The 27491-nt window shown below is 36.0% G+C and overlaps 4 protein-coding genes across 4 annotated transcripts; 3 read left to right on the top strand and 1 right to left on the bottom strand.

Annotated features, from left to right (window-relative positions):
- The first annotated feature begins 399 nt into the window (after positions 1-399).
- On the top strand, positions 400-12828 carry LOC114528078. The gene is made up of 5 exons (XM_028549654.1): positions 400-612; positions 954-1197; positions 1866-8079; positions 8218-12765; positions 12816-12828. Exons 1-5 carry the CDS (start codon positions 400-402, stop codon positions 12826-12828), a joined length of 11232 nt encoding a protein of 3743 aa, XP_028405455.1.
- LOC114528204 lies at positions 12811-14570 on the top strand. Its single transcript, XM_028549820.1, has 2 exons — positions 12811-13535; positions 13876-14570. The coding sequence occupies exon 1, from the start codon at positions 12828-12830 to the stop codon at positions 13512-13514; it is 687 nt and encodes a 228-aa protein (XP_028405621.1). The 5' UTR covers positions 12811-12827; the 3' UTR covers positions 13515-13535; positions 13876-14570.
- Positions 14571-15137: 567 nt separating this feature from the next.
- LOC114528281 (3'-5' ssDNA/RNA exonuclease TatD-like) lies at positions 15138-19926 on the bottom strand. Its single transcript, XM_028549917.1, has 6 exons — positions 19749-19926; positions 18317-18719; positions 17829-18024; positions 17010-17123; positions 16549-16747; positions 15138-15745 (listed from the first exon to the last, which is right to left on the bottom strand). Exons 1-6 carry the CDS (start codon positions 19801-19803, stop codon positions 15453-15455), a joined length of 1260 nt encoding a protein of 419 aa, XP_028405718.1. The 5' UTR covers positions 19804-19926; the 3' UTR covers positions 15138-15452.
- Positions 19927-20073: 147 nt separating this feature from the next.
- Positions 20074-26457, top strand: LOC114528077 (DNA repair protein XRCC1-like). Its single transcript, XM_028549653.1, has 21 exons — positions 20074-20187; positions 21241-21333; positions 21460-21496; positions 21586-21647; positions 22036-22114; positions 22372-22451; positions 22521-22595; positions 22717-22976; positions 23137-23206; positions 23355-23400; positions 23586-23638; positions 23825-23946; positions 24029-24069; positions 24324-24402; positions 24488-24611; positions 24831-24903; positions 25104-25248; positions 25401-25498; positions 25621-25762; positions 26042-26117; positions 26248-26457. The coding sequence occupies exons 1-21, from the start codon at positions 20137-20139 to the stop codon at positions 26362-26364; spliced, it is 1923 nt and encodes a 640-aa protein (XP_028405454.1). The 5' UTR covers positions 20074-20136; the 3' UTR covers positions 26365-26457.
- Positions 26458-27491: the final 1034 nt, after the last annotated feature.

Genomic DNA, 27491 nt, shown 5'->3' with positions numbered 1-27491 from the left:
TGCAGTAACACCCTGTTCTTAACTGGAATATACTAAATTACTGTTTATGAACTCTGAGACTCTAAGTAAACGAGTTCCGTGAAAAACTCTTGAAACTCTTCAATTAACAACTACAAGCTCTACGGTTTGGCATTAGTTCGCTTTCACATTCACATTCATATTCACAGGCGTCACGTGAATATGAAAATAGCCGGTTATCTGACGTACAAAATGTGGAATGGAGTGTATCGAGGAATTCTATTTCGCATGCAAGTGTGACGTTTTGTTTGCAAATTGTGTGTTCGGCTTATTATAATTTTATGATATAACTAATCCTGACAAACCGAAACTTTGCATGCTTTTATGAAAATTATTTCATTCAGGAAAACAATTAACAGAAAGGCTTTGTTGTTGGCGTAAATGGATGCATTTGTCGTTCAAATCCTTCCTGGTGAATCTAGCGTCAACCTTGAAGTATCAGAAAGTAATATAACCGTTATCATTCCTGTTGGTTCTGACCATGCGCATAACGTGCGACTTCAAAGAAATGTCGGTACCTGGAGTGTTGATTTGTTGCACAATAATCCAGGGTTTGGAAAACCCTATTTATTAAAGTTAATCAATCAAAAAGAGGTTTATATATTATATTTTTTTAATGTTAATTTCATAATGCCGGCAATAGGTATCGAGTGGGTCAAGACGCATGAAAACGCATGATATAGAGCTATGTAGCAGTAGAATTAATAGTACTATAGCCAGTATTAAAAGTAGTGGTGGTAGTGGTAGTAGTGAAGCTGATTTGACACGACCATGCAGCTTTCCTTATAGCGAAAATGATGGGTTAATCCCTTGTAAACAGGGAACTTGAGAGAAACTCTGTTGCAGATGCATTTAGACAAAAAGTCAGATATTAAACTGGAACAAATTATTTACCGATATCATAGTGATCAATGAAACGATAATATTTTTTATAGAATGACACGATAAAGATTTCTATTGTTCCTGAACGTGATTTCATCACGACAACTCTGCTTAAATGCACTTTTAAAAGTCTAACAAAATTCTCTCTCAATGGGCCAAATATCCGAGTTACCAACTCACAACTGGATAAGACATTTACTGGAGTGAGCCTCCATCTCAATTCGATTGGCACTGTGGGAATATCCTCTCACCCACTTCAAGTGAAATCACTCGACATCAGTGTGACGTCATCAGAAGGTATGAACCTCAATAAACGTACTATAAATCAATCAATAAACGAAATCTTTTGTCGTGCAGAGGCAACGGGAAAAGGGAGGCCTAAGGTGTCTAAAAACTTCCGGCGACCTTTTATATGATTTTTTAAAAAAATTACTAATTGCTGCATGGATATTATATGTTTATAACACCTCGTATAGCATGCGTGCAGGCGAAGTATTGAATAATATAATACAATGCGAGAAGGCCACTTCTCGTATAACTAGATTATAATTTCGACCTATATGGTATTTCCTCTAAAGCATCAATCGACATAATGCTAGGGTTCATTTATTTGTCGCCTAATAAAATATGTAAAACTTAAGCAACAGGAGATAGAAACAGAACTAAAAGGTTCGATTTCATGGCCGTTTTCTACTTTACTCGTGTGTACCTAATAGTCAAAAATTTACCTGCGGAAATCTCACCTCCACGCAGATCATTGCTTGATCTATGAAAATTATATTATACGGGCAAAAGCTAATCATAAAATATACATACGGTTGAGTATAATCAATGAAAAGAGATGTTGAAGTGATATTCAAATTTCATATAAATACCGTGCTGAATTTCCACTACATTTCCAAAACGTTTCTTCACGCCTATCATATATATCGGCTTCAAAATTGCATAATTTGCGTTCACTATAGGAGTTTCAGGCCGTAGCGATGTGTATGTGAATACTGGGGCGCTTATAAGATGTCGATGCCTCACAGCATACCTCGAAAATGGCTCAAATGTGTTCCTGAATGGCACAGTAACATGTCCTTCTTCATCTTACAATTTAAACTTTCGAGTTCTATCCGGCAATCTGCATGTAAGCGTAAATGGCATTCTAGGAAAGAAAATTCAGTCCAATTGCACACACCTTACGAAGGATTTCAAAACAACAGAAATAAATGAGATCGAAGATGATAATAAGGACATTTCACAGCTCCCAACAACGACTCTGGAACAGAAAAGTGAAACAAAAAAATCAGTTGAAGAGAGTAGCACAATCGCCTCGGCAGTAGGCTGTAAACAAAAAGATAAATCATGCACATCTTGTGCACGGAATACCAATACTGAAACAAAAACGTTATATCTGGAAATTGTGAACGGAAATTTGACAAACTTTGGAAAGATCCATGCTAAAGAGTATTTACTATTGCTATGCGATAATTTACTTCTATGTGAAGCTTCCAAGTACGATACAGCCACGAGGGGATTTCTCAGCTTCACTGAATTGCAAAAAGAATCTGGATATTTGTCGAATGCGCAACAAAACCCAAAAACAGAATCCTCGTTTAATGATTCTCGCTTGCTTTCAACTGTCCGAAATCTTGACTCAAAAAGATTTATTTCCATTTTAAACGAAGAGGTGGATCCAACGGTCACAGTTGATGGCTTTGGTATCTACAATGAATTAAAGAATATATTTGGACAAGGAAGTAGCGTAAGTTACGATAGAGACAAAGGAGAGAAGGAATTGATACGTAGAGGTTTTGAGACCTGGAAATGGAAACATGGTGTAATTTCTTCAACATCCATCAAGTGTGTTGTTAAAGAAGATTTAGATGATTGCTCGCAGCTGCAAAGTAATCAATTAATTTTGCAAGTGGAAGGAACCGCGAGAGTCGTGAAACCGTGGACATGGAAATGTGGGGAATTATCTGGTTTTGTAAAAGGAAACTTTCTTTTCTACGATAATGCTATTATTACAAAGTTAAACAAACTTTGCGTGCTTGGTGCTTTTCGTATTTTTCAAACATCAACTGTTTGGGTTACAGAAGGTGGTACGGTAATCACTGTCGAGGAGTTTGAAAATAATAATATCTTCGTCAGCGATAAAAGTCTCGTTTTAGACCTTGGTTATTTAAAACAAGGAAGAGATTCCAGCATCGTTAGCAATGAAGATCTTCTTGTTTCCTTGCATAAGAAAGTTGAAGAAAGTTGGTTTGGAAATGTTTACGTTCATCGTAATCTCTTTATCCAAGTAGAAGAGCGAGTTGTTTGCGATGCATATTGTGTCGCAAGGAAAGTTCATTTAGAGTTCTTTGGAGAAGCTCCACAATTTGTTACCACACAAATTCTTCTCGCAGAGGATAGCAGCATAACCATGTGGGCGGAAAATGAACGTGAAAGTGCTAATTTTGTCGTGTCTGGAAAACTTAGTGCTTGTGGAATCAAAGGAGAAACAGCGAGTATGCATGTTCTTTCTGGTGGAGTTGCTGAAATCACTTGTTCAGATGAAGTTGAGGTGATCACAAGTTCTCTGGAAGTCAGCGGTGAAACAATCATAAGAACAAAACCGAATGAAGACAAAGGAACACAATGCACTGACACTCGTATCTTAACAACTTATATCTACTGTGTGAAATCTCTTGTTGTTGACGGGATTTTAAAGGTTTTTAGTTCAGATCTAAACATCTATATCGAGACTTTTAAAAACAACGGCGTTTTAAAACTATTCACAAGTGACCATCCTTCGGGCTCATTTCAAATTGAATGTGACAAAGACGTCTTCAACTCTGGCATAATTGAATCAGAAGGAAACATGATCATTAATGCCATGACTGTGTCTAATAAAAATGGTGTTATAAAGTCATCACCCAGTCTAAATATTTCTACCAATTTCCCCGGGGCGACAACATTGTGTGGCCAAATTCTGGCGGACAAACAACTTTCTATTTCTTCAAAATCAAAAGAAGAGCTTAACCTAGCTATAATTGGTGGAAAGCGTGAAGATCTCCAGTATTTTTTTCCACCGGATCATTTCGAAGTGGAATGTAAAGAGGCCTTTCTAAGAATTGAATCAAGTGTCCTACGTCCAGAAATTCCCGACGACTTGTTAAATGAGAACAATGGTAATCGTTCTGTCGTGTTTCTTAGCCTGCGGAGGTGTCTGATTGTAATGAAAGAATGTCAGTTGGAAGCTGTTTGTGTTACCTTTACTCAGACTGAGGACAACAATGATGATGAAAACCCCTCAAGATTTATAATCCAGGATTCAATTAAAGCAAAATATCTTTATCTTTGCGCTGGGAATGCACCCGAGTCGGACATTTCAAAGAAAGAAGACATCTTATTCCAGGGTTCAAATAACCTAACTGTGTTTAACACTCTTGAAGTTGATGGATCAGTTCATGAAATTATATTTGGAACTGAAAACGTCCTGAGTTGCACTGAAGCAGTTCTACATTGTGAAATCGCAACAATAAAAACAGACATCGAGTGCATTGAACTTGACGCGAAAAATCTAAACATTGAAGATGAGGGGCAGATGAAATGCATCGGGAAAAACGACAAAGAGATGAAATCCTCAGTTAAAGTAGAAAAAACCTTCAGTGTAAAGGGTTCTGTTGAATGTGTTGGTCCGGTTGCAATCTTCATTGGTGGGTCGTTTGTTCAAGAAGAAGCAGGAAGTATAACAGTAGAACAAGAACTCCTTTTACAAACTATCAATGAAAATGGTTATGGTTATGTTACTTTAAAAGGTTCAACTAAAGGACAAACAGAATCATTTCTAAATGTTACAAGTGACAACATCGAAGTTTCAGGACGTTTATCTGAGGTTAAAACTCTCAATTTGAATGCTTTAGTCAACATGGCATTTTCTAAGGAAAGCAGAATTTCATGTGAAGAAATTGACATAAAAGGAGAATGGATCACTACTGCAGGAACAATTTGCGAATTTCAAACACTGAATATTGAACCATGGGCAATAATAAACTGTGGTACCATTGATTCTGAAATTGAGTCCTCGGATATTTCCTTTAAGTCTGATTTAACGTTAATTAACAGCGGAATTTGTCGTGCCCAGACGACGTATCTCGAGGCACCATTTTTGTTGAGTCTCCCGGGTGAATCAATCGCCGATGTGAATGACGTCACCCGTTGCCAATTAGTTGGCAATAAAAGGCTCAAGTTAGAAAGCATCGCCTGTTTTCTTGGTGGATCATCTCTTCGATCACGTACGAGATACGAAAATTTAAGTGTGTTGTTGTTTAAATTTCTCACCCACGTGACCTGCACGCCAGATTCAAAGATTGTAGACGCATGGTCAAAGGCAGCAGAATCCCTAAGAAGCATTCAATCACAAATAACCCCCGATGGTAGCAAACAAGATTCGTCCAAATTAAAAACTCTGATGAATTCGAATAATTTAGTAAAAGGCACAGAAGTTGATTTAAGGATTGCTCGGATGTATAACATGGTCAACGATTTTGTTGAGGAGATTTTGAAAAATGGAATCAGGTCGTTCGATGCAACGAAACTGGTGTATATCCTCACTATCGAGAGCGAACGTTACACGAAGATCAACATTTTGAAGGAGAAATTACTACAAGTTCCAGAGAGAGCCAGAAAGCTACGTCAATTGGGGAAAAGAAGAGTAATAAAATTAAAGAAATCAGTGAGACAAAAGCTTGGATTTTCAGATCCTAAAATGGAAAGTGAACAAAAGGAAGGAATCTTTGAATCTGGATTTTTCTCGTTTGGTGAAGGTGTTACATTCACCGACGCTTTATATGAGGCTGCGTTTGTGGAAGTTCTTTGTGACGAAGGTTTCCTATTTGCTATGGATTTCTTGGCTAGTGCAAAGGACGTTGTCATGAGTAAACGAGAAAAGAAAGCAGTAGCAATGGTGATATATTCAGAAAAATTAGACATGGAAAATATTAATGCCGACCACGCACATTTTAAGACCAAGAAAGCAAAACTTACGGACATCAACACAAAAACGTTAGACGTGAGTGCAAGTGAATCTGTCGAGGCAGAAAACATAAAGGGTAACACTGTTAACATGGAAAGTGGAAATATCAAAGTCTCAACATTGGATGCGAAGAATACTACCCTCGATTCGTCCAACGATGTACAGCTTCGAAACATCACATCCGATAACTTACAAGTACAAGCGAAAAATTTGGTCGCTACTGGTAAAATTGAGTCAGTCGTTGGTAAAATTGAGAGTCAAGGTGGTATTAATTTAGCTTACAAAAAAAAGAATGGGACACTAGCTGCTGATCACAAGTTTAATACTCTACAGATAGAGACAAGAAAAATTAATGACGTCAATAAATTATTAAAAGGGGACGGAATATATGCGGATTTGAAAATTTGCGATGAACTCGGATTAGTTGTTACTGATCAAGACGTGATATTTTCGAGATGTGTCGTTCAACAGAATTACAAACTAAATTTAGATGCGAGATCCGTAAATATTGAAAATTCTTCCCTAAATTGGAAAAAAGAAGCCTCAATTTCATCAGACAAAACGATTAATGTGGATCACTCATCAATTTCATCACAAAAGTCTGTTTCACTTAAATCTAAATCCGGAAATGTTGGCATGAATTCGTCTCAAATTCACGCTGGTGAAGTTGCAATGGTTGAAGCTTGCAAAGGTTCGGTGAAAATGTCTGGTACGTCAACTTCTGGGGATCAAGCTGTAAGCATCAAAGCTAAAGGAGATGTTATCATTGATCCTGTACGAAAAAAGAGAGAGGAACGTACAATTCAAGAGTGCCACAAATCAACAATAAAATCTGGAGGTCAAGTAAATATTAAATCCAAAAGAAATATCAAAATGATTGGGACAGATTGTGCTGTTCAGGGTGACATGATTTTTGATGCCGCAGAAACTGTCTTGCTGCAAGACAGAAAATTGTCAAAGTCAGAAAAACCACATACAAGTAGACTCTCTTTCTCTCTGGAAAAAGGTTTATCTTATGGGAAATCCCACAAACAAATGCACCAGGAACAGCTGGCTGGTTCGAAACTACAACAAAGTGGTGGAAATCTCGTTTTGAAAGGAAAAAATGTTTTTGTGAAAAATGCAATGAGAATCGATGCCGAAAATTTAATTGTTGATGCAAAAAATGCAAAATTCAAGGGAGCTGAATTGAACAATTCATATTCAGAAAAAAGTTCCTCCGTAAATTTTGGTATGTCTTTTGACATTACAAATGAAAAATCATGGGGAAAAGAAAAGAAGATTATCAATCAGAGTATAAATGTGCGAGGAAAAACAAGGTTTATTGACTGCAATAACGTTACATTGACAGCTAGTAACTTAAATACCGGAGCGATCTCAGGAAATGTTAAACACCTTGCTGTAATTTCTAAACAAAACGAAATTGAAGCTTATAAACAAACGGAAAGTGTTGGTTTTGTGGTAAGCGGTGGATTACCAATTCCTAGCAAATATGGCATTAGTAAAAGCAGCGACAGGGGGAAATATGTTGAAAGGTCAAGCGGTATTCACTCTCGCGGATCTATAAATAACGAGTTCAAAGTTGGTTCTGTTCATTTAAAAGGTTCTACGGTCACGGCAGATGGTGATATAGCAAAATTCGCTGATAATATAATTTCCGAAAAAGTAAAAGGTTATCGATCACAAAACGAATCCGGCATCAATTTAGGAATTACTAAGATCAGTGCTGGGTTTGGTATGCATCAGGGCGAAAAATTCATGAAAATGGAGCATATTGCAACAATTGGATCACTCTCCGGAACAGTTGCAAGTGAAATGAAACAATCTGTCAACACTGATCTTTCTGAACATGCCAAAACAACGCAAATGCGAAACTCTAATCTTGGATTCAATGTAAGAGGAGGAAAAGATGGTGTTGCAACATATGTACAAGCTGGTGATGTGAGTGTTGGTTTTTCTGCATCAAAACAAAAAATAGGATTTAAAGGACAAGTTGGCGATAAGAAATTTAGTGTCTCGGGCGGCCCATCTGGTGGGTCGTTATCCATACAAAATGGTCAAAACAATTTCGGAGTGGGTGTGACAAACCATGGCGTTGATATGAATCTTCGTTCCGGAGATAATGAATTAGGAGCCTCTCTTGGAAAAAATGGTTTCTCTACCACAGTCCAGTGTAAAGACGTCTCCCTCGGGGTTTTTAACGCAAATGGGTCAAACACAGTACAAACTAAAATACGATATTTTCAAGCTGGTGTATCAAAAAAAAAGGATCTAGCGACTAATAAAAAGTCAAATTCAGCCCGTATAAGTAAAGGAGAATTTGAACTCTCCGCGTCTAGTTCAAAACAAGCAAAAGCATTTGGAATAAAGGCAGGAGAATTTGAAACTAAATTAAGGAAAGAAACGGATCCAACGACAGGAAAATCAAAACTAGATGGGAAGGTAAAAGTCGGTGAACTCGAGATGACGGGTTCGTCATCAAAGAACAAGAAATCTTTCGTAATGAAGGCTGGAGAATTTGAAACTGAACTGAGCGAAGAAAAAGATTCAACAACGGGAAAACCAAAACTTGATGGAAAGTTAAAAGTCGGTGAACTCCAGATGACGGGTTCGTCATCAATAAACAAGAAATCTTTCGTAATGAAGGCTGGAGAATTTGAAACTGAATTGCGCGAAGAAAAGGATGCAACGACAGGAAAACCAAAACTTGATGGAAAGTTAAAAGTCGGTAAACTCCAGATGACGGGTTCGTCATCAATGAACAAGAAATCTTTTCTAATCAAGGCTGGAGAATTTGAAACTGAATTGAGCGAAGAAAAGGATGCAACGACAGGAAAACCAAAACTTGATGGAAAGTTAAAAGTCGGTGAACTCCAGATGACGGGTTCGTCATCAATGAACAAGAAATCTTTGGTAATGAAGGCTGGAGAATTTGAAACTGAATTGAGCGAAGAAAAGGATTCAACAACGGGAAAACCAAAACTTGATGGAAAGTTAAAAGTCGGTGAACTCGAGATGACGGGTTCGTCATCAATGAACAAGAAATCTTTTCTAATGAAGGCTGGAGAATTTGAAACTGAATTGAGCGAAGAAAAGGATTCAACGACAGGACAGCCAAAACTTTATGGAAAGTTAAAAGTCGGTGAACTCGAGATGACCGGTTCGTCATCAATGAACAAGAAATCTTTTCTAATGAAGGCTGGAGAATTTGAAACTGAATTGAGCAAAGAAAAGGATTCAACAACGGGAAAACCAAAACTTGATGGAAAGTTAAAAGTCGGTGAACTCGAGATCACGGGTTCGTCATCAATGAACAAGAAATCTTTTCTAATGAAGGCTGGAGAATTTGAAACTGAATTGAGCGAAGAAAAGGATTCAACAACGGGAAAACCAAAACTTGATGGAAAATTAAAAGTCGGTGAACTCCAGATGACGGGTTCGTCATCAATGAACAAGAAATCTTTTCTAATGAAGGCTGGAGAATTTGAAACTGAATTGAGCGAAGAAAAGGATTCAACAACGGGAAAACCAAAACTTGATGGAAAATTAAAAGTCGGTGAACTCCAGATGACGGGTTCGTCATCAATGAACAAGAAATCTTTTCTAATGAAGGCTGGAGAATTTGAAACTGAATTGAGCGAAGAAAAGGATTCAACAACGGGAAAACCAAAACTTGATGGAAAGTTAAAAGTCGGTGAACTCGAGATCACGGGTTCGTCATCAATGAACAAGAAATCTTTTCTAATGAAGGCTGGAGAATTTGAAACTGAATTGAGCGAAGAAAAGGATTCAACAACGGGAAAACCAAAACTTGATGGAAAATTAAAAGTCGGTGAACTCCAGATGACGGGTTCGTCATCAATGAACAAGAAATCTTTTCTAATGAAGGCTGGAGAATTTGAAACTGAATTGAGCGAAGAAAAGGATTCAACAACGGGAAAACCAAAACTTGATGGAAAATTAAAAGTCGGTGAACTCCAGATGACGGGTTCGTCATCAATGAACAAGAAATCTTTTCTAATGAAGGCTGGAGAATTTGAAACTGAATTGAGCGAAGAAAAGGATTCAACAACGGGAAAACCAAAACTTGATGGAAAGTTAAAAGTCGGTGAACTCGAGATCACGGGTTCGTCATCAATGAACAAGAAATCTTTTCTAATGAAGGCTGGAGAATTTGAAACTGAATTGAGCGAAGAAAAGGATTCAACAACGGGAAAACCAAAACTTGATGGAAAGTTAAAAGTCGGTGAACTCGAGATCACGGGTTCGTCATCAATGAACAAGAAATCTTTTCTAATGAAGGCTGGAGAATTTGAAACTGAATTGAGCGAAGAAAAGGATTCAACGACAGGAAAACCAAAACTTGATGGAAAGTTAAAAGTCGGTGAACTCGAGATCACGGGTTCGTCATCAATGAACAAGAAATCTTTTCTAATGAAGGCTGGAGAATTTGAAACTGAATTGAGCGAAGAAAAGGATTCAACAACGGGAAAACCAAAACTTGATGGAAAGTTAAAAGTCGGTGAACTCCAGATGACGGGTTCGTCATCAATGAACAAGAAATCTTTGGTAATGAAGGCTGGAAAATTTGAAACTGAATTGAGCGAAGAAAAGGATTCAACAACGGGAAAACCAAAACTTGATGGAAAGTTAAAAGTCGGTGAACTCGAGATGACGGGTTCGTCATCAATGAACAAGAAATCTTTTCTAATGAAGGCTGGAGAATTTGAAACTGAATTGAGCGAAGAAAAGGATTCAACGACAGGACAGCCAAAACTTGATGGAAAGTTAAAAGTCGGTGAACTCGAGATCACGGGTTCGTCATCAATGAACAAGAAATCTTTTCTAATGAAGGCTGGAGAATTGGAAACTGAATTGAGCGAAGAAAAGGATTCAACAACGGGAAAACCAAAACTTGATGGAAAGTTAAAAGTCGGTGAACTCCAGATGACGGGTTCGTCATCAATGAACAAGAAATCTTTTCTAATGAAGGCTGGAGAATTTGAAACTGAATTGAGCGAAGAAAAGGATTCAACAACGGGAAAACCAAAACTTGATGGAAAGTTAAAAGTCGGTGAACTCGAGATCACGGGTTCGTCATCAATGAACAAGAAATCTTTTCTAATGAAGGCTGGAGAATTTGAAACTGAATTGAGCGAAGAAAAGGATTCAACAACGGGAAAACCAAAACTTGATGGAAAGTTAAAAGTCGGTGAACTCGAGATCACGGGTTCGTCATCAATGAACAAGAAATCTTTTCTAATGAAGGCTGGAGAATTTGAAACTGAATTGAGCGAAGAAAAGGATTCAACAACGGGAAAACCAAAACTTGATGGAAAGTTAAAAGTCGGTGAACTCGAGATCACGGGTTCGTCATCAGTGAACAAGAAATCTTTTCTAATGAAGGCTGGAGAATTTGAAACTGAATTGAGCGAAGAAAAGGATTCAACGACAGGAAAACCAAAACTTGATGGAAAGTTAAAAGTCGGTGAACTCGAGATCACGGGTTCGTCATCAATGAACAAGAAATCTTTTCTAATGAAGGCTGGAGAATTTGAAACTGAATTGAGCGAAGAAAAGGATTCAACGACAGGAAAACCAAAACTTGATGGAAAGTTAAAAATCGGTGAACTCGAGATCACGGGTTCGTCATCAATGAACAAGAAATCTTTTCTAATGAAGGCTGGAGAATTTGAAACTGAATTGAGCGAAGAAAAGGATTCAACAACGGGAAAACCAAAACTTGATGGAAAGTTAAAAGTCGGTGAACTCGAGATCACGGGTTTATCATCAATGAACAAGAAATCTTTTCTAATGAAGGCTGGAGAATTTGAAACTGAATTGAGCGAAGAAAAGGATTCAACGACAGGAAAACCAAAACTTGATGGAAAGTTAAAAGTCGGTGAACTCGAGATCACGGGTTCGTCATCAATGAACAAGAAATCTTTTCTAATGAAGGCTGGAGAATTTGAAACTGAATTGAGCGAAGAAAAGGATTCAACAACGGGAAAACCAAAACTTGATGGAAAGTTAAAAGTCGGTGAACTCCAGATGACGGGTTCGTCATCAATGAACAAGAAATCTTTTCAAATGAAAACTGGAGAATTTGAAACTGAACTGAGCGAAGAAAAAGATTCAACAACGGAAAAACCAAAACTTGATGGAAAGTTAAAAGTCGGTAAACTCCAGATGACGGGTTCGTCATCAATGAACAAGAAATCTTTGGTAATGAAGGCTGGAGAATTTGAAACTGAATTGAGCGAAGAAAAGGATTCAACAACGGGAAAACCAAAACTTGATGGAAAGTTAAAAGTCGGTGAACTCGAGATGACGGGTTCGTCATCAATGAACAAGAAATCTTTTCTAATGAAGGCTGGAGAATTTGAAACTGAATTGAGCGAAGAAAAGGATTCAACGACAGGACAGCCAAAACTTGATGGAAAGTTAAAAGTCGGTGAACTCGAGATGACCGGTTCGTCATCAATGAACAAGAAATCTTTTCTAATGAAGGCTGGAGAATTTGAAACTGAATTGGGCAAAGAAAAGGATTCAACGACAGGAAAACCAAAACTAGATGCAAAGTTAAAATGCGGTGAATTCGAGATGACCGGTTCGTCATCAAAGAACACGAAATCGCTTGGAATAAAGGCTGGAGAATTTGAAACTGAATTGAGCAAAGAAAAGGATTCAACGACAGGAAAACCAAAACTTGATGGAAAGTTAAAAGTCGGTGAACTCCAGATGACGGGTTCGTCATCAATGAACAAGAAATCTTTTCTAATGAAGGCTGGAGAATTTGAAACTGAATTGAGCGAAGAAAAGGATTCAACAACGGGAAAACCAAAACTTGATGGAAAGTTAAAAGTCGGTGAACTCGAGATCACGGGTCGTTCCATCAATGAACAAGAAATCTTTTCTAATGAAGGCTGGAGAATTTGAAACTGAATTGAGCGAAGAAAAGGATTCAACGACAGGAAAACCAAAACTTGATGGAAAGTTAAAAGTCGGTGAACTCGAGATCACGGGTTCGTCATCAATGAACAAGAAATCTTTTCTAATGAAGGCTGGAGAATTTGAAACTGAATTGAGCGAAGAAAAGGATTCAACAACGGGAAAACCAAAACTTGATGGAAAGTTAAAAGTCGGTGAACTCGAGATCACGGGTTCGTCATCAATGAACAAGAAATCTTTGGTAATGAAGGCTGGAGAATTTGAAACTGAATTGATTGAAGAAAAGGATTCAACAACGGGAAAACCAAAACTTGATGGAAAGTTAAAAGTCGGTGAACTCGAGATGACCGGTTCGTCATCAATGAACAAGAAATCTTTTCTAATGAAGGCTGGAGAATTTGAAACTGAATTGAGCGAAGAAAAGGATTCAACAACGGGAAAACCAAAACATGATGGAAAGTTAAAAGTCGGTGAACTCGAGATCACGGGTTCGTCATCAATGAACAAGAAATCTTTTCTAATGAAGGCTGGAGAATTTGAAACTGAATTGAGCGAAGAAAAGGATTCAACAACGGGAAAACCAAAACTTGATGGAAAGTTAAAAGTCGGTGAACTCCAGATGACGGGTTCGTCATCAAAAAAGCTGGAAAATTAAGTTTTGGGACAAAATTTAAAGGTCAGATTTTTCAATTGTTCTATTTTTCTCTGAGTAAATATCGATTTTTTATATATTATTTCGTTTGGTAGAGAGTGCTCTCAATACCATTTAGATACAGCAGATATAAAAGTATTAGCTTGCCAAAATCCACTATACAGTCTGTTTCATCCATATAAATGAATGTTCAGGTCCTTCCGACCTGAAGTTTCCTATATAGAGTCTGATAATCTATTTTGTAACAGGTAATAAGGTAAATACTTCATCATTTGCATGTAATTCCTATTAGCCGTGATATACAATAATCTATTACTACGACCGCCGCGTGATTTACGTTGAAACGCTATTCTTTCATTTTAAGGTGATGTGTATTCTATGTCATTGTCGACCTTAAAGCTGTTTATTTACGACTTTATGGAATCTTTAATTTAGTATTAGTATTAAGTAATTTAGTAAATAGTTTTAACATAGCTTTTAAAATATCTTTATAACGATATATACGAGGGGAACGTTGAGTACACCACACAAAGCTCCAAAACGATTTAAGCATACTTGGCACACTGATGTCTGTGCTGTGAACTAGACTCTGAAAACAGATATTAGGTATGTTAATTAAGATATTAGGTATGTTATTTAAGATATTTTGTGGTGTACCACGTTAAGTACATTTCAAAGTACATTTTTTTGATGATTTTAAGAAACACTTCCCAAATTTGCTGTATGCAATGAAAATAGTCGTAAAAGTAGATAACATCGTCCGCCTCGATTTTGCGCTATTGGAATTCGGGAGGTGTTTTATAGGAGTAATAGGCTATGCATAATTATAAGGTGTATCGTTAAATAGAATAGAATAAAAGGAAGATATGCATGAGAGGGAAACAATATTATTTTTCAGAACAAACAATTTCTAAACATATTAACATAAATACATACAATAATTATCATAATTTTTCATTTTCCTAGTAAATGTAATATCATCTCAAAACGAGGTGTAAGGATAACTGCATATGGGGGACGTATTCATGCACCTAAGTGGCCCACCAGCGCCCCTCCTGCAGACGCCACAACTGCAGTTTTAAATTTAGAATTAAATCAGTCATAAAAGTGCTTATATCATGCAGACTGTTTTTCGCGCGGCAATCTAAGTCTCGCGGCGAAGGGAAAGATGAAAGCGCGCCAGGGTGAAGAGGAGAAAGTACGGCCTGATTGATGGGATTGATCGTTATGTTCTGGTTGTAAGATTTCGTAATACTTCGGCGAAAGCGCCGACGGGCATTTTTTACACGCCACACGTCTGACCAACTCCATATAACTTTTTTCCCTATCAATTCGACCTCTGAACTAAGCAAATAACATTGTTGAAATTAATATATATTTACAGAGAAAAACGAGATTAAAAACATGGTCACCGTGGGTTCGTCAGCTGCTATCACGAACACAGAGATGTTCCATAAAAATTTCGCTAGCAAAGTTCTTAAAATATCTTTCTGATTTATGAAATTCATTTTGTATCTGACATAAAACGAACAAGTACATTCTATATATGGATTGAGATACCTACATTTTATATATCATGTGAGACTGCGACAAACAGTTAAAGACAGGAACAATGTAGTATATATATATATTTACGTTATAATTTATTTTCTCCGCAATTTTTACATGCATTCACCAAGCGGACAATATTGAAAAATAGACAATGTCCCCTCCTTTATTTACTTCGGGGTTAACAAAAAATGCATCCAATATATTCAACATTACAATAAACTGACATATATTGATCCATGTACCCAACTACCATTCTACGTACAATACAAAAATAAACACAAATTTCAGCTCTGAATCTCGTCCATAATCCAAATCCCCAATGCAACAGCTTGAGAATCCTACAGTATATAACTTCAACGTATATCTATCCAATCATATGACAGTATTTATTCACACTTGCGGGGCTGTCAAACCAAATACTTTTGCAGCGTTTGCTGTCGTAACACGAGCAACTTCCTTTGCTTCTCTTCCCATACATTTTGCGACAGTCTTCGCAATAACTGGAAGGGTACATGGTTCATTACGTCCTTCTCTGCATCTCATTAACAACATGCGGCTTGTTTCATCTAATTGAGAGAGAGGGAGACTGGGAACCATATATGGAGCGTCTGTTTCAATGATTATTTTGTCAAGCGGTAGTGTGCCATCTTTGATCGCTTCACGAATTTGACGGCTTCGATTTTCTGAACAAAAAATATTTATCAAAACCAGGAACAGTTCGCAAAAAAAATTCAAATATCCCTACGGAATGGAATCATAAAACTTTTTTCGTTCAGTAATCGCCATGGTTTAAATAATTTTAATGCTCTCCACTTTAAAAGACGACAAAAATACTAAACCCTAACCATAGTTATGTCCTAACTTAGACTGTGTGCAAACGACCATCGTCTTCGAGCGTTTTCAAAATCGTTTTTATCTAGTGTATCGTTTTGACGTCCTGTCCACATGATTTAAGAGAAAATATTCTCAACATGTTAAATTAAGTGTAATTTCTATTGTAAATTGACGGTGTTTGAAACCGTTTTGGCATGAAAAAGAAAACGATTTATTTAAATAAAACTTACTAGATGTTGTTTTACGGTAAGTTTAGTTAGGAACATATATATATATATATATATATATATATATATATATATATATATATATATATATATATATATATATATATATATATATATAGATTGTTTTTCCAGGTTTTGTAACCAACAAGTTTGAATGAGCCAATAAACTTCCTCAACGAACCTTTCCTGTATGGAAATCAACGAACTTCGAATGATCTATCCTAAAATACGCGATCAGGCAGTTTGCATTTCGTTGATAGGATGTCCGAAAAAAATTATATGCTTCATGATAACCCGGAATCAGCTGCACGGCTCTTTATCAAAGGTTTTCTTTTAGTTATTCAATTTTTATTGATCAGTAGTTGAACCACATTTGAAGATCGTTGAGAAGAAAAACGAGCGTTACATAAAAACAGTTTGTTTACCTTTACATATGAATCCTGTGATTCCAATATAAAAGCCCATGTCAACATAAGCCTTAATTTCTTCCTTACTTCCAGTAAAGCAATGTATAATCACTTGCGGAAGATGGTTTCGATGCCGAGTAATTACTTCCATGAATTTTGCATGAGCCTCTCGTTCATGAGCCAGCAGAGTTTTCTTATATTTACACGCAACCAATAACTAAAGACACAACAGTTTTCTAACTGATGCATAGTATTTTTATCAAATTGAAGGTGTATATAATCAGCGCTGTTCGAAAGCCTCAAACCCTGCAAAATCATTGAAAAGCACTAAAAAAACTGCTTTACAAGAGCATATCTTCAATCCAGCCAGGCAAAACTGTTTGATTAACAGGGGATTGACATAAAAGCCAGACCCTTATCACTCCTTCACAAATACACCCATGTGCCAATGGCTATATACTGATATGCAATATACATACTTGTTTTTCAAAAACGGTTTCCTGAACTTCTGGAGGGGAATAATTTCGGTTTAGATCAAGACCAACTTCACCAACAGCCACCACTTCAGGAAGTTGTACCAACTCTTCCAGTTCCTAATGATAAATGGCACAGGAATGCTACATTTATGTAGGCTTCCAATACGCTAAGAACAGTGCATTGAAGAGGGAAATATAAGCCTGCTCATTAAGATACAAAGAAGGGGAAATCTTCCAGGTTCAATATCATTAGCTTCTCGAGATAATGGATGATATAAAGTCAAAAAGCTAAGAAAATATTTTAAGCAAAAAAGATGAACACTACTGTTTGCTGTTACCATGTGTTACCAGCTTAAAAGTACATACAGCTGTGGAGTAGCCCACGGACCTTGCTTAATGAATGAGCGATAATGAAGAGAAATAAATATGAAATTAAATGTGCATGATAACAAAATCAAGACATCGACCATACAGCTTGAATGTAAAAACTATATTATAAGAATTTTCAGCAAAGATTTTTTTTGACAGGGTCGATTATTAAAAATCTATAGATAGTATATAGACATGGGGTACAAAATCTGTTTGTTGTATACCTACATCCTTACAGGATATTGTGTTTATGGCAATGTGCTAGTCATTGTTTCAACTTTCAACTTAATGCCTCACATATTACTGCAGTGTGTATTTATATATCTTACTCTACAATACATAGGTCAGTTTGAGACAGCCCAAGTCTCTCCACTTGGATGATAGATCAGGAGATTGAAGTCTCCAGTGGCAATTCTATAACAATTTGTAGACTAATAGGAGCCTTAATAATACCTTAAGAGAATTGTCGCTCCATTCCTTTTGAGACCAGTGCGGATGAACGCCAACTGCAGCGTACAGAAAACCAGGGCGAGTCTTGCTAAGTGAAACAGCCACACGACTCTTTTTTAATGTGTTTCCAGTAACAACCATTTTAAATATTCCAGCACTTAAAGCTCGAGCTATCACATAATCTGTGTCATTGGCAAACCTAGTAAGGAACCAGACATATCAACATCATAGGACAAAATACCATTTTTGAGATACATTTCTATGCATGTGTTTGATAAACCATGCTGGCAACTTGTGCAAAATGGTTAAACAGGGTGAACAGTAAGCTTTTGATATTTAACATGAACAACCATTAATTCCCCACATAAATTCCCTAATCTTTAAACAATTTACAGTCATCCATGGGAAGACTTAAGCAGAAATTGTGCTTTTTTACAAACATTTATAAAAACTACTCAACAGGTGCCATCAGAAACTTAAAACTGACTCACATTTGATTGGTTAAATTAACAACATCAATAGCATGAAGCAATTCCTTTGGAGGAACAACAAGAGGTTTCAGAAACTGTGAATGTTGGTCATAATTCTCACGATTAAATCCATAATTATAGACCCGTCTTTGGTTGTTTGGACCACGATTGTACAAACGACCATTTGTCCGTTGTGTTTGAGAAGGAGACCTGGGTTTTGCCAATTCCACTTTGATTTTTTTGTTGTTCAACTCTGTACCATCAAAGCCTATCACATGATCACCAAATGCTTCTGGGACAAAAAGGAATGCATATCCTTTACGAGCAGGTAGTTCTATTTTAACTGCTGATTTAAGATATGGTGTTGCATCCAATGCAAAATGTTGAGTGATATCTTCCTTGGTTACATCTGGAGAAAGATTGCCTTTAGAAAAAAAACAGTGTTCCATTGTGAAAAGCATCAATGCAATATCATAACATAAAAAATTACAGAAATTTGTAAAGAACTCCTAAACTACTTCTAACAGCCACCCTGGTACAGAGTCAATGCTTATACTTTACAATAGAAATTTCCACATTTTAACCAAAATTAGGTACAAAAATGCATAGCATAAGATAAAATGTATATAAGATAAATTGGCATATTGATATAATTATTCAATTTTCTTTCAATTATTTTGATCATTTTTAATTATATGGCTGGTTAGGTAATGATAGGATTATACGATTTTTAGACCAAACTGAGAACATTGTGAAACATGGAACTCAAAGTACTTTGACAGGAATCCAAATTGCACCCCTTCCATTTAGAAATGTTAATGCAAGCTTAATGTTAAATGGCAAGATCAGCTTTTGGAATCACAAAGGGAAAGTTTTAATTCCATTTGTTGAATTCTTCCCACAAACCCAAAAATTTACATCATTTTTCATCAAAAATTATTTTTACATTTTCTGTTTTAGGGGTTTAATTTGTAAAATCACAATCGTTCTATCTTGTATAAACCAATCACCTGATAAACCAATCAACTACAGTCGATGGTTTGTGCTTCACTACACATTATATCTTACATATTATCACTGTTGATTGTAATACATCTTGGTAGTTAAACCAAGCTAGGTTGCTAATGTATAATTAATAATTGTCAACTGTCAACTTACATACAGAATACAAAAACACCACACATTTGATCGCAATTATATATCAATATAAACATGGAAAATTACGTACTAAATAATAAGGGTATTAGGGCAAAGACAGCTTCAATTATAAAATAAACAACAGATAGAAGTAAAAAGATAAAAAATGACTCTATTTTTTTAAAATATGTAAACTCAAGATATGGTAGCAATACAGCAATTGCTCAGGGTGTCCTAGTGACTTCGTTTATTTGTACTATAGAACGATCACAGCACACTTTGAGGGAAAAAAACAAAACAAATGTTAAAAATCCACCTATATAAATCTTCTTGTTAGCTGCAGTAGCTGTTTGTTGGGCAACCTCCAGCATAACTTATGGTTTTAAACGATGTTTTTCCTAACACGTGTGAGAATTATTCTCGTTTCTTCTTGTCAAACAAGTTCTCCAATCTATTATCCGAAAGTTCTACGAACAAAGAATAGAAAGACGAACTTTGCCGAATACAGCACGGAAAGCACGAATATAAACCGAATATCTCCGAGAAATACCAGAATCCGCACATGTTTTGCACAGCAGGTTCAAAATTTTTTGACTTCATGATATACTTAATGTTATAGTAAATAGTACTAAATACAAAACAGAACGTTCTGTCTGAATAACGGTGAGAATTTGAAAGAGGAATAAAATAAAATTTTGAGGGAAATGCCTGTAATAAAATTGAAACATATTGTCTCATTTTCCAGTGAAGATCCGGTACGTTCGTTCATAGAAGTTGTTAAACTTTTTGGAACATCAAAATAGAAAATAAAGCGTTCCGCGCGGCCATTCTCATAATTTAGTGTCGGACGTACATAAACTGCCGCGCACGGGAACAGTTAACTTAATATAATAACGACCTCAAAAAGCAGTGATGCCCGACTGAGGAGTCTTTTACAAAGAATGGTTGCGCTGGAGGCTAGTAGTGATCACATATGCAGAACTCAGAAGATTATAGCACAGCCTACAGACTACATCATTCAGTGTCATACCATCTAAAAAGTTAAAAATCCATATGAAAGTTTTGGGTGAGGGGAGGGTGCGCATTTGACAGATTACACTTAGCTGTTGCAATAGATACGTCAGACATCTCCCATCTCCATGGTCTCAAAAAACCTAGGGGCATAGCATGACTATCTTAACTGGGGGTGTAACAGCTTAAATTATCTTAATGAGGTGAATCTAGAGAAGACATATAGCATAGCCATTTGGTCAGTTTTGGAAGTGTACATATAATCATTTTTATTACTAATGAGTTTATACTGATGCTAATGTGTAATTTACCAACCAACTTAACTGACCACTTTGCAAACACTGGGGTGCATCACGCTGCACCCCTGCCTAAAACAGTTGAGTAAATGACTATTGTTGAGATGAGGTCAATCTTGTTTGTTGTAAGTACTCAGTAGATAACATGCACTAGTGAACTTCTCTAAATGCTACATACTTCTGCCAGCCTTAAATTGTCCTCCTGCAAACTTCTTAATCTCTCATCGTCCAGGGGTAAACTTTCCAAAGAACACCATGGCAAACTAATGCTAGTACTCCTTTATTAGTTCTTACAACCAGTCAGATAACCAAGTACACAACCGACTTGCACTCTACTACAGTCATTCTCATATGAATCTTTATTCAGTCTTCTTGTTCATGAATATTAAACAAGTAGATTCTTACAAATATTTACCAATAAGCTACAGATGAGCAGATGTATTTTGTGTTGAAAAATAATTCTTCACTAGTCCAATATAGTTCAAATTAATTTTGTGCCAGAATCATCCTGCTGATAACTTGTTAAAATCTGAGACTTATCGCAAATGGCAATGTGTTGATCCAGCAGAGAAGCAAGCATCAGTAATAATTGAGGTAAATTATCAATTTAATTAACTAAATTAACTAAAAACATTTCACAACCACAATCTAGTATTCTAAGGATATCCGGATACTAATTTTATGATATATATCTCACAATATTCTAATAATTATTTCCAGTTGGAGAAGGCATCTAAGATCAATTCATTGGATATTGGTAAGTATTGAGCTAATTCCACTATTATACTGAAGTGAAGAGGTACAATATTATTTGAGAAGTTTGTTTTCTGTCTTTTAATGCTTCAGGAAATAATGGTTCAGCTTTTGTGGAGGTTTTAGTTGGTAGAGCTTCACTGAATGACTATCAGGTCAGTACCATGTAGAATTACAGATGAATAAACAAATTTGCATTAAAGTCTTGTCTTGATATAATGATATAGCCACGTTTCTGGTAATATACAATATTGCTCTCTATGCCCAGCCAACAATGACTGATCTTGATGCGCGGAACGGCAAATTTACACGCACACTACGGTACTGACAGTTCTGTTTTTCGTCGAAAATGCTGACGCAATTTATACAACGAAATGGAAGCCAGGCTTAAGACATAGATCATAAAAAGACATAGACATAGTCCATACTATTTGTCCAATATTTGAAAGTTTTTCAGAGTTTCTAGACTTCGTTGATTCTTCATACCTGTAATACAACTTTAGTCAATTGTCACCCCTGAAGTAATTTTTATTGGTTAATCAGGTACTGCTTGTTGCATCGTCTTTCATGAGTCCCGCTGAAAGTAAGTCTGGAACAAACAACAATAGAGTAAGAATATTTGGTAAGTGAAATTAACTACTGAGGTTTGTGTATTCAAGTGAGAAGGGTGCAAACTCAAATTCAGTCACAATCAGACATCGCTTGTATTAGTTTCTTTGTGTTGCAATGCCACCAGGTAGCACGATACAAACATTAGCCACACACCCTAAGTATGCTAGATGTTGTGTTTAAGGGGGTTCTGTTGTGTTGTGTTCTGACTGTTTTTTCTAATCACTAAGAATTTACGTAAATCCGATTTTTTTAATGACGCTGACGCAGGCCCGGAGAAATTGTCCAAAACAGTAGCAGAGCAGAAATGGGATAGAATCAAACTAGTGTGCACACAGCCATATAGTAAGGTATCAAAATTTAATATATAGTGCAGAGGTTTTCGGTTTTGATAAACTCAAACTTAATTTTTCATGTAGACATCTTGTTACGGTCTATCATTCGTAAATTTCCATACACTAGAAAGTGATGAGAAAATTGAAACACAAGAGAAGGTATACACACACTAATGATATTCGTGTATGACAAAAACACTTTAACCAGCTAATAATTTAAAAAAGCAAAAGACGAGTTCCGAAAAAAAACATGGCTTGATTTTCATCTCTTTTACTGTAGACTAAAACAAAATTAGGAGCATTTTTTTTAAAAGATGAAACCGAAGATACAATAACTTCAGGAAGCTTGTTTGCAAAGAGAAAAGAGAAAACTGAAAGAACATCCTCCCAAGTAAAATCAACGGCTGCTGAGTTACGAGAAGCTTCGAAGCATGCTGTTGTTGTGGCAACAACGTCGTCAGCAAAATTCGATGTAAAACCTGAAAACTCTGACAAAAAGAAGGCGGCAGAAATAGTAAGGGAATTTGGTCTCATTCAATTGTCATTTTATCAAATTCTCACCAGAAAAGTAATAACATGACTGTTTTATAGACAAGTATATAGAAATACATTACTCGTATTTTTATAGATATAGAATAAAATTAATAAAGACTGGTTAACTGAAAAATTGAACGAAACGTGCCTCAATTATAATCACTAGGTTTTTTATTTACCCATTAAAACGAAACGTGAATACAATTACTTCTCCCAAACATGCGGATATCCCAAAGGTAACTGCGCCTAAAATACTAGTACTGTAACCATATCTTTTTCGTAAAAGAACTGACAAATTTCATGAAGGTTCGGCGAATTGCCAGTCGACCAACCTAGTTATTGCTGGAATGTATATATTTTAAAATCTATGCCCTTATTCTGTAGTTGTCTAGTAAAGAAAAAGTTGAACCTCCTGTTAAGAAGGCTAAATGTAAGTTATATAACTATTTTATTGTTGTAGGACAATCATCGTGAAATAATAAATTCATTAGATTAATATCTATGGATTTAATTGTTTTTTGCATTTACGATGTGTGTCATATTGGAAAACTGAAAAAAAATTGTGTTCTTTCATGCTTTGCTTGTATTTACTTAATACCCTTGTATTGTGTTCAGTGGCAAAAACGCAAGAAAGCCAGAAACGCGAAATCGCAACGAACCAAATTTTGGTAAGAAAATGACCCATGTTTTAACACAATTAACGTTTTAGCGTAGATTCTTGGTTTTTAACTCATTCAACGTAACTGTCCTTAGAATTACTGGGGAAAGTCTGTGAATGAGTATAGGACCATGCAAGATATGGGTTTCGGAGAAATTTGTTAAAAGTTGCATTATGGGTTTTCTAAATTATATAGAAAGATGTTATCTTTGTGCTCAGCGGTTTTAAGAATCCTGAACGTAGTAATTTCCGAGATAAAGCAATGTCAATGGGTGCGCGCTATCGAGGAGACTGGGATAAAGCTTGTACTCATTTAATGTAAGACCCACGGGCTGCAATTTTTCGTCTGAAAATTTAATTGTCGTAATTCTTTGCTAAATCTTTTGTTGTGTAACTTTAGATGTGCTTTTATTAACACACCAAAGTACTCTCAGGTGAAAGGTAAATATTTTCTCTAAATCTCAATATTTTATCAACTGAGGTAAAACGACAGTGTCTCACTATATGTAGGTGGGTCGAAATGTCACCCAGGCCTAAACGTTTAACGAACAGTAACGCTAATACGTAATGCTAACACAAGAAAATTTCATCGAGCAAATGAGTTATGAAGAACTTCCTTTGATGAATGAATACTCCATGCAACTATGACAACCGATTATTTCATCGTCATCAATCACAATCTTTTCTCATTTCAGCAACAGGAAAGGGCAAAATAGTTTCACAAAAATGGGTGCATGAATGCCTCAATAAAAGGAAACGACTTCCAGAAAAGAGGTTAGAAAGTAAAATATCCAACCAGGTGGTATATACAGTGCATATAGCGATTAAAAATATGTTCTTTTTTATTGTGTTGGTCCAGATACAAACTACATGGTGATGATGATAGCGATGATGATAGTACAGAGGAGGAAGTTGAAATACCAGAACAAGAGGATCATTCAGATAAAGCTCGTCCTACTATTTCAAACTGCACCGAACAAAAAGTATGCATCCTGTGAAATCCGTTAGTATAGATAAACAACGTCGTCACACCTTAGTTAAAAACATTTTCACAAAATTTTAATCTGCTTTTTAAATGCGTGGTTACGGTGGATGTGAAATCATGTGTTTTCCGATAATTTACATAAATCTTAACAAAAACTTTTGTGACCCAAATTTGTTATTGAGCAGTTGCATCAATGCCATTATCAACTTTTTTAAAGGCTTCATCGTCTCATCGACAAGATGAGATGACAACTCAGAAGAAGGAAGAGTCAATTTTACCCAATGCAGATTGTGAGTGGCATCCAGTTTTTATTAACCTGTATTATTTCACTAAACGTGTATAGGTCTCTCTCGATGGTGCAGATTAGAATTTGCGGACCGTTTGGATGGTTTAATCGATTGGTCGCTTCTTTTTTTACTAATTTGTCTGGTAAAATAAGTCACGAATGAGTTATTATTAAGTTATTAACAATAATTATTCGACATCTTAGCAAATGCACCACCAGTGGCAAGTATTGAAAACAAAGTAAACAACATGGACAACCCTGAAGAGAGCTTGGACTCCGAAGATAAAACTCAGATCATTGACGATGAAATATTAGACAGTGATTATGATACAGAAGACGAAATAGCAAGGTTAAAATTTGTGTAAATATTGCAATTCCACAAACTAATTCATCGGTTATTTTTTTTTGTGCTTGTCTGCTCTGTGTTCGTCTGTTACTAAAAAAGATCACATTATATATAGTTGTGGAAATAATTTTTTCTCAATATATTTCCAAAAACAGAATAAGTAAAGACGAAACAGATCCTTATAACTGCTCAACTGAATGCGAGAGTGATGATGATGATGATGATTCTAAGAAATTGAATCGGAAGTTAAAGGGTGATTGTTAAACTAAACCGTTAACTCCTAAAATAATTACACTAAGATTAACAACCATTTTTTCCTATACATTTGTCCTGATATTATATTGTAATATATTAAAAACTGTACATTCTAACTAGATAAAACAACACCTCCAAAGTCACCAAAGTTGGATTTGCTTAATCTACCAGACTTCTTCTCAAAGATGACTTTTTTTCTCCATGGGGAGTTTGATTCGGACGAAAGAAGAATTCTTGTTCGCTATATAACTGCTTATGATGGGTGAGTCATCAGATAGTTTTGTAAACTTTTACTGAAAAATGCGATATTCCTCCCGAGAGTATTATTATTTCAAGATTACTTTCTTAGCATTTCAGGAATAGTCAAATTGGAGATTTTACAAGTATACTATATGCATGCAGTAATATCCATATGCCAACAGCGAAACCACAATTAGAGTTTAACCCTAGATTTCACAATATTTACATATAGTCTGCAAGGTAGAACATTAACTTTCAATTGCTATATTTGGCCTTTTGTTTGCACAATGTCGCTTTTTAGTGAACTGGAGGAATACATGAGTGAAAATGTTAAATATGTGATTACGAATGAGGACTGGGATGACAATTTTGATGAGGTATGATTTTATAGTTAACGAAATGAAATAAATACCCAATGAAATAAATGTTTAACAATGTTTCACAATGTTATAGGTTATTAAGAGTGATCTAATTTATTTGCTGAAAGACAAACTTTTCTTCGTATAGGCTCTGGTTGACAACAGTTCGCTCACTTTCGTGAGACCCAAGTGGATATTTTCATGTCACGATAAACGATCATTTGTTCCTTTTCAACCGTATATAGTTGTTCCGCATTATGCATAGTGAGGTATAATTATACGCTATCTTGTACATATACTTAATTCTTATGTATATAGAGTATATATTTCAGTTATTAAATACCTGTCGAAAGAAAAAAGCTATACACATTACCCATGCAGTACAATATACTTAAGTATCGTCTAAATTGATCAAACATGCGTAGAAAAACATTTTGTAAATTTTCGTGAATTGTCATTCCCATTTCTTAGAAAAATGTGTTGCTATATGTGCACGTCATCATAATATTGGAAACCTCGGTGCCAAACTATTCTATATAATAGTATTAGCTGTTGTAAGTGGTCTCTGCCTTTGGCACTGATCTATTTTATTTTCAGACGTGACAGAGCATGCCAAGTCTCTTAAGCCTTTGAATTTAAATTTCTACTATTTCAGTCAATATTTAAATTTATGTATGGTGCAAGTGGTGGAGAAGATATAGAATATATCGTAAAAGTAATTTCGACGTTTATATGCAGCCTGGTCAAAAAAATGACGAAATTTTTGTGGTTTCAACGTCGTAATTTTCATGAGGAGTAGACACCTATCCTCAAAGCCATGCATATCAAATGGTTGCGAAGTCAGAAGACCACCCATGCCCATAGCTGACGACCTTTATTGTGCAACAACGTTTTGTTGAATGTCACATCATCACGAAGTAAACTTTAGTCACATGATTGCAGATGTATCATATGAACCAGTAACACCAAGTCACATGGCATATGGGTTGCAATGCATGTTCCAACAAGTTTAAGTATTTTTAATTACTAAAACATGCGTGTTTAGACGAATATTTGAATACCCTTTTTAAATTTCTGCAGCAGACTCTAAAAAATTAGCCTGTTTCATAGTCAACCTTGTATTCAAACCCAATTTTAAAGTTTCCATTTCATTCACTCCATCTGTGTTGTATCGCTGCAACTGAAGATACAGTCATAGGTATGATGATATTCGATGACACTCTTTCCTGTTGGTCTTGCAGACAGGGTGCAATGCAAGCATTATTCTCAAATAGGTTTAGGCGGATCTACGTTCGTATAAGTGCAATGTTGGCGCTCTCCGCGGCGGTTATTTTTGATCGGTTATTTTTAACAAGACTTGTTTTGTCTCCACGTTTTCTTCCAACGACTGCA

The sequence above is a fragment of the Dendronephthya gigantea genome, unplaced genomic scaffold, assembly GCF_004324835.1.
Source record: "Dendronephthya gigantea isolate DGI-Jeju-01 unplaced genomic scaffold, DenGig_1.0 000048F, whole genome shotgun sequence".
Lineage (NCBI taxonomy): Eukaryota > Metazoa > Cnidaria > Anthozoa > Malacalcyonacea > Nephtheidae > Dendronephthya > Dendronephthya gigantea.
This window is presented reverse-complemented; position numbering and strand designations above follow the sequence as displayed.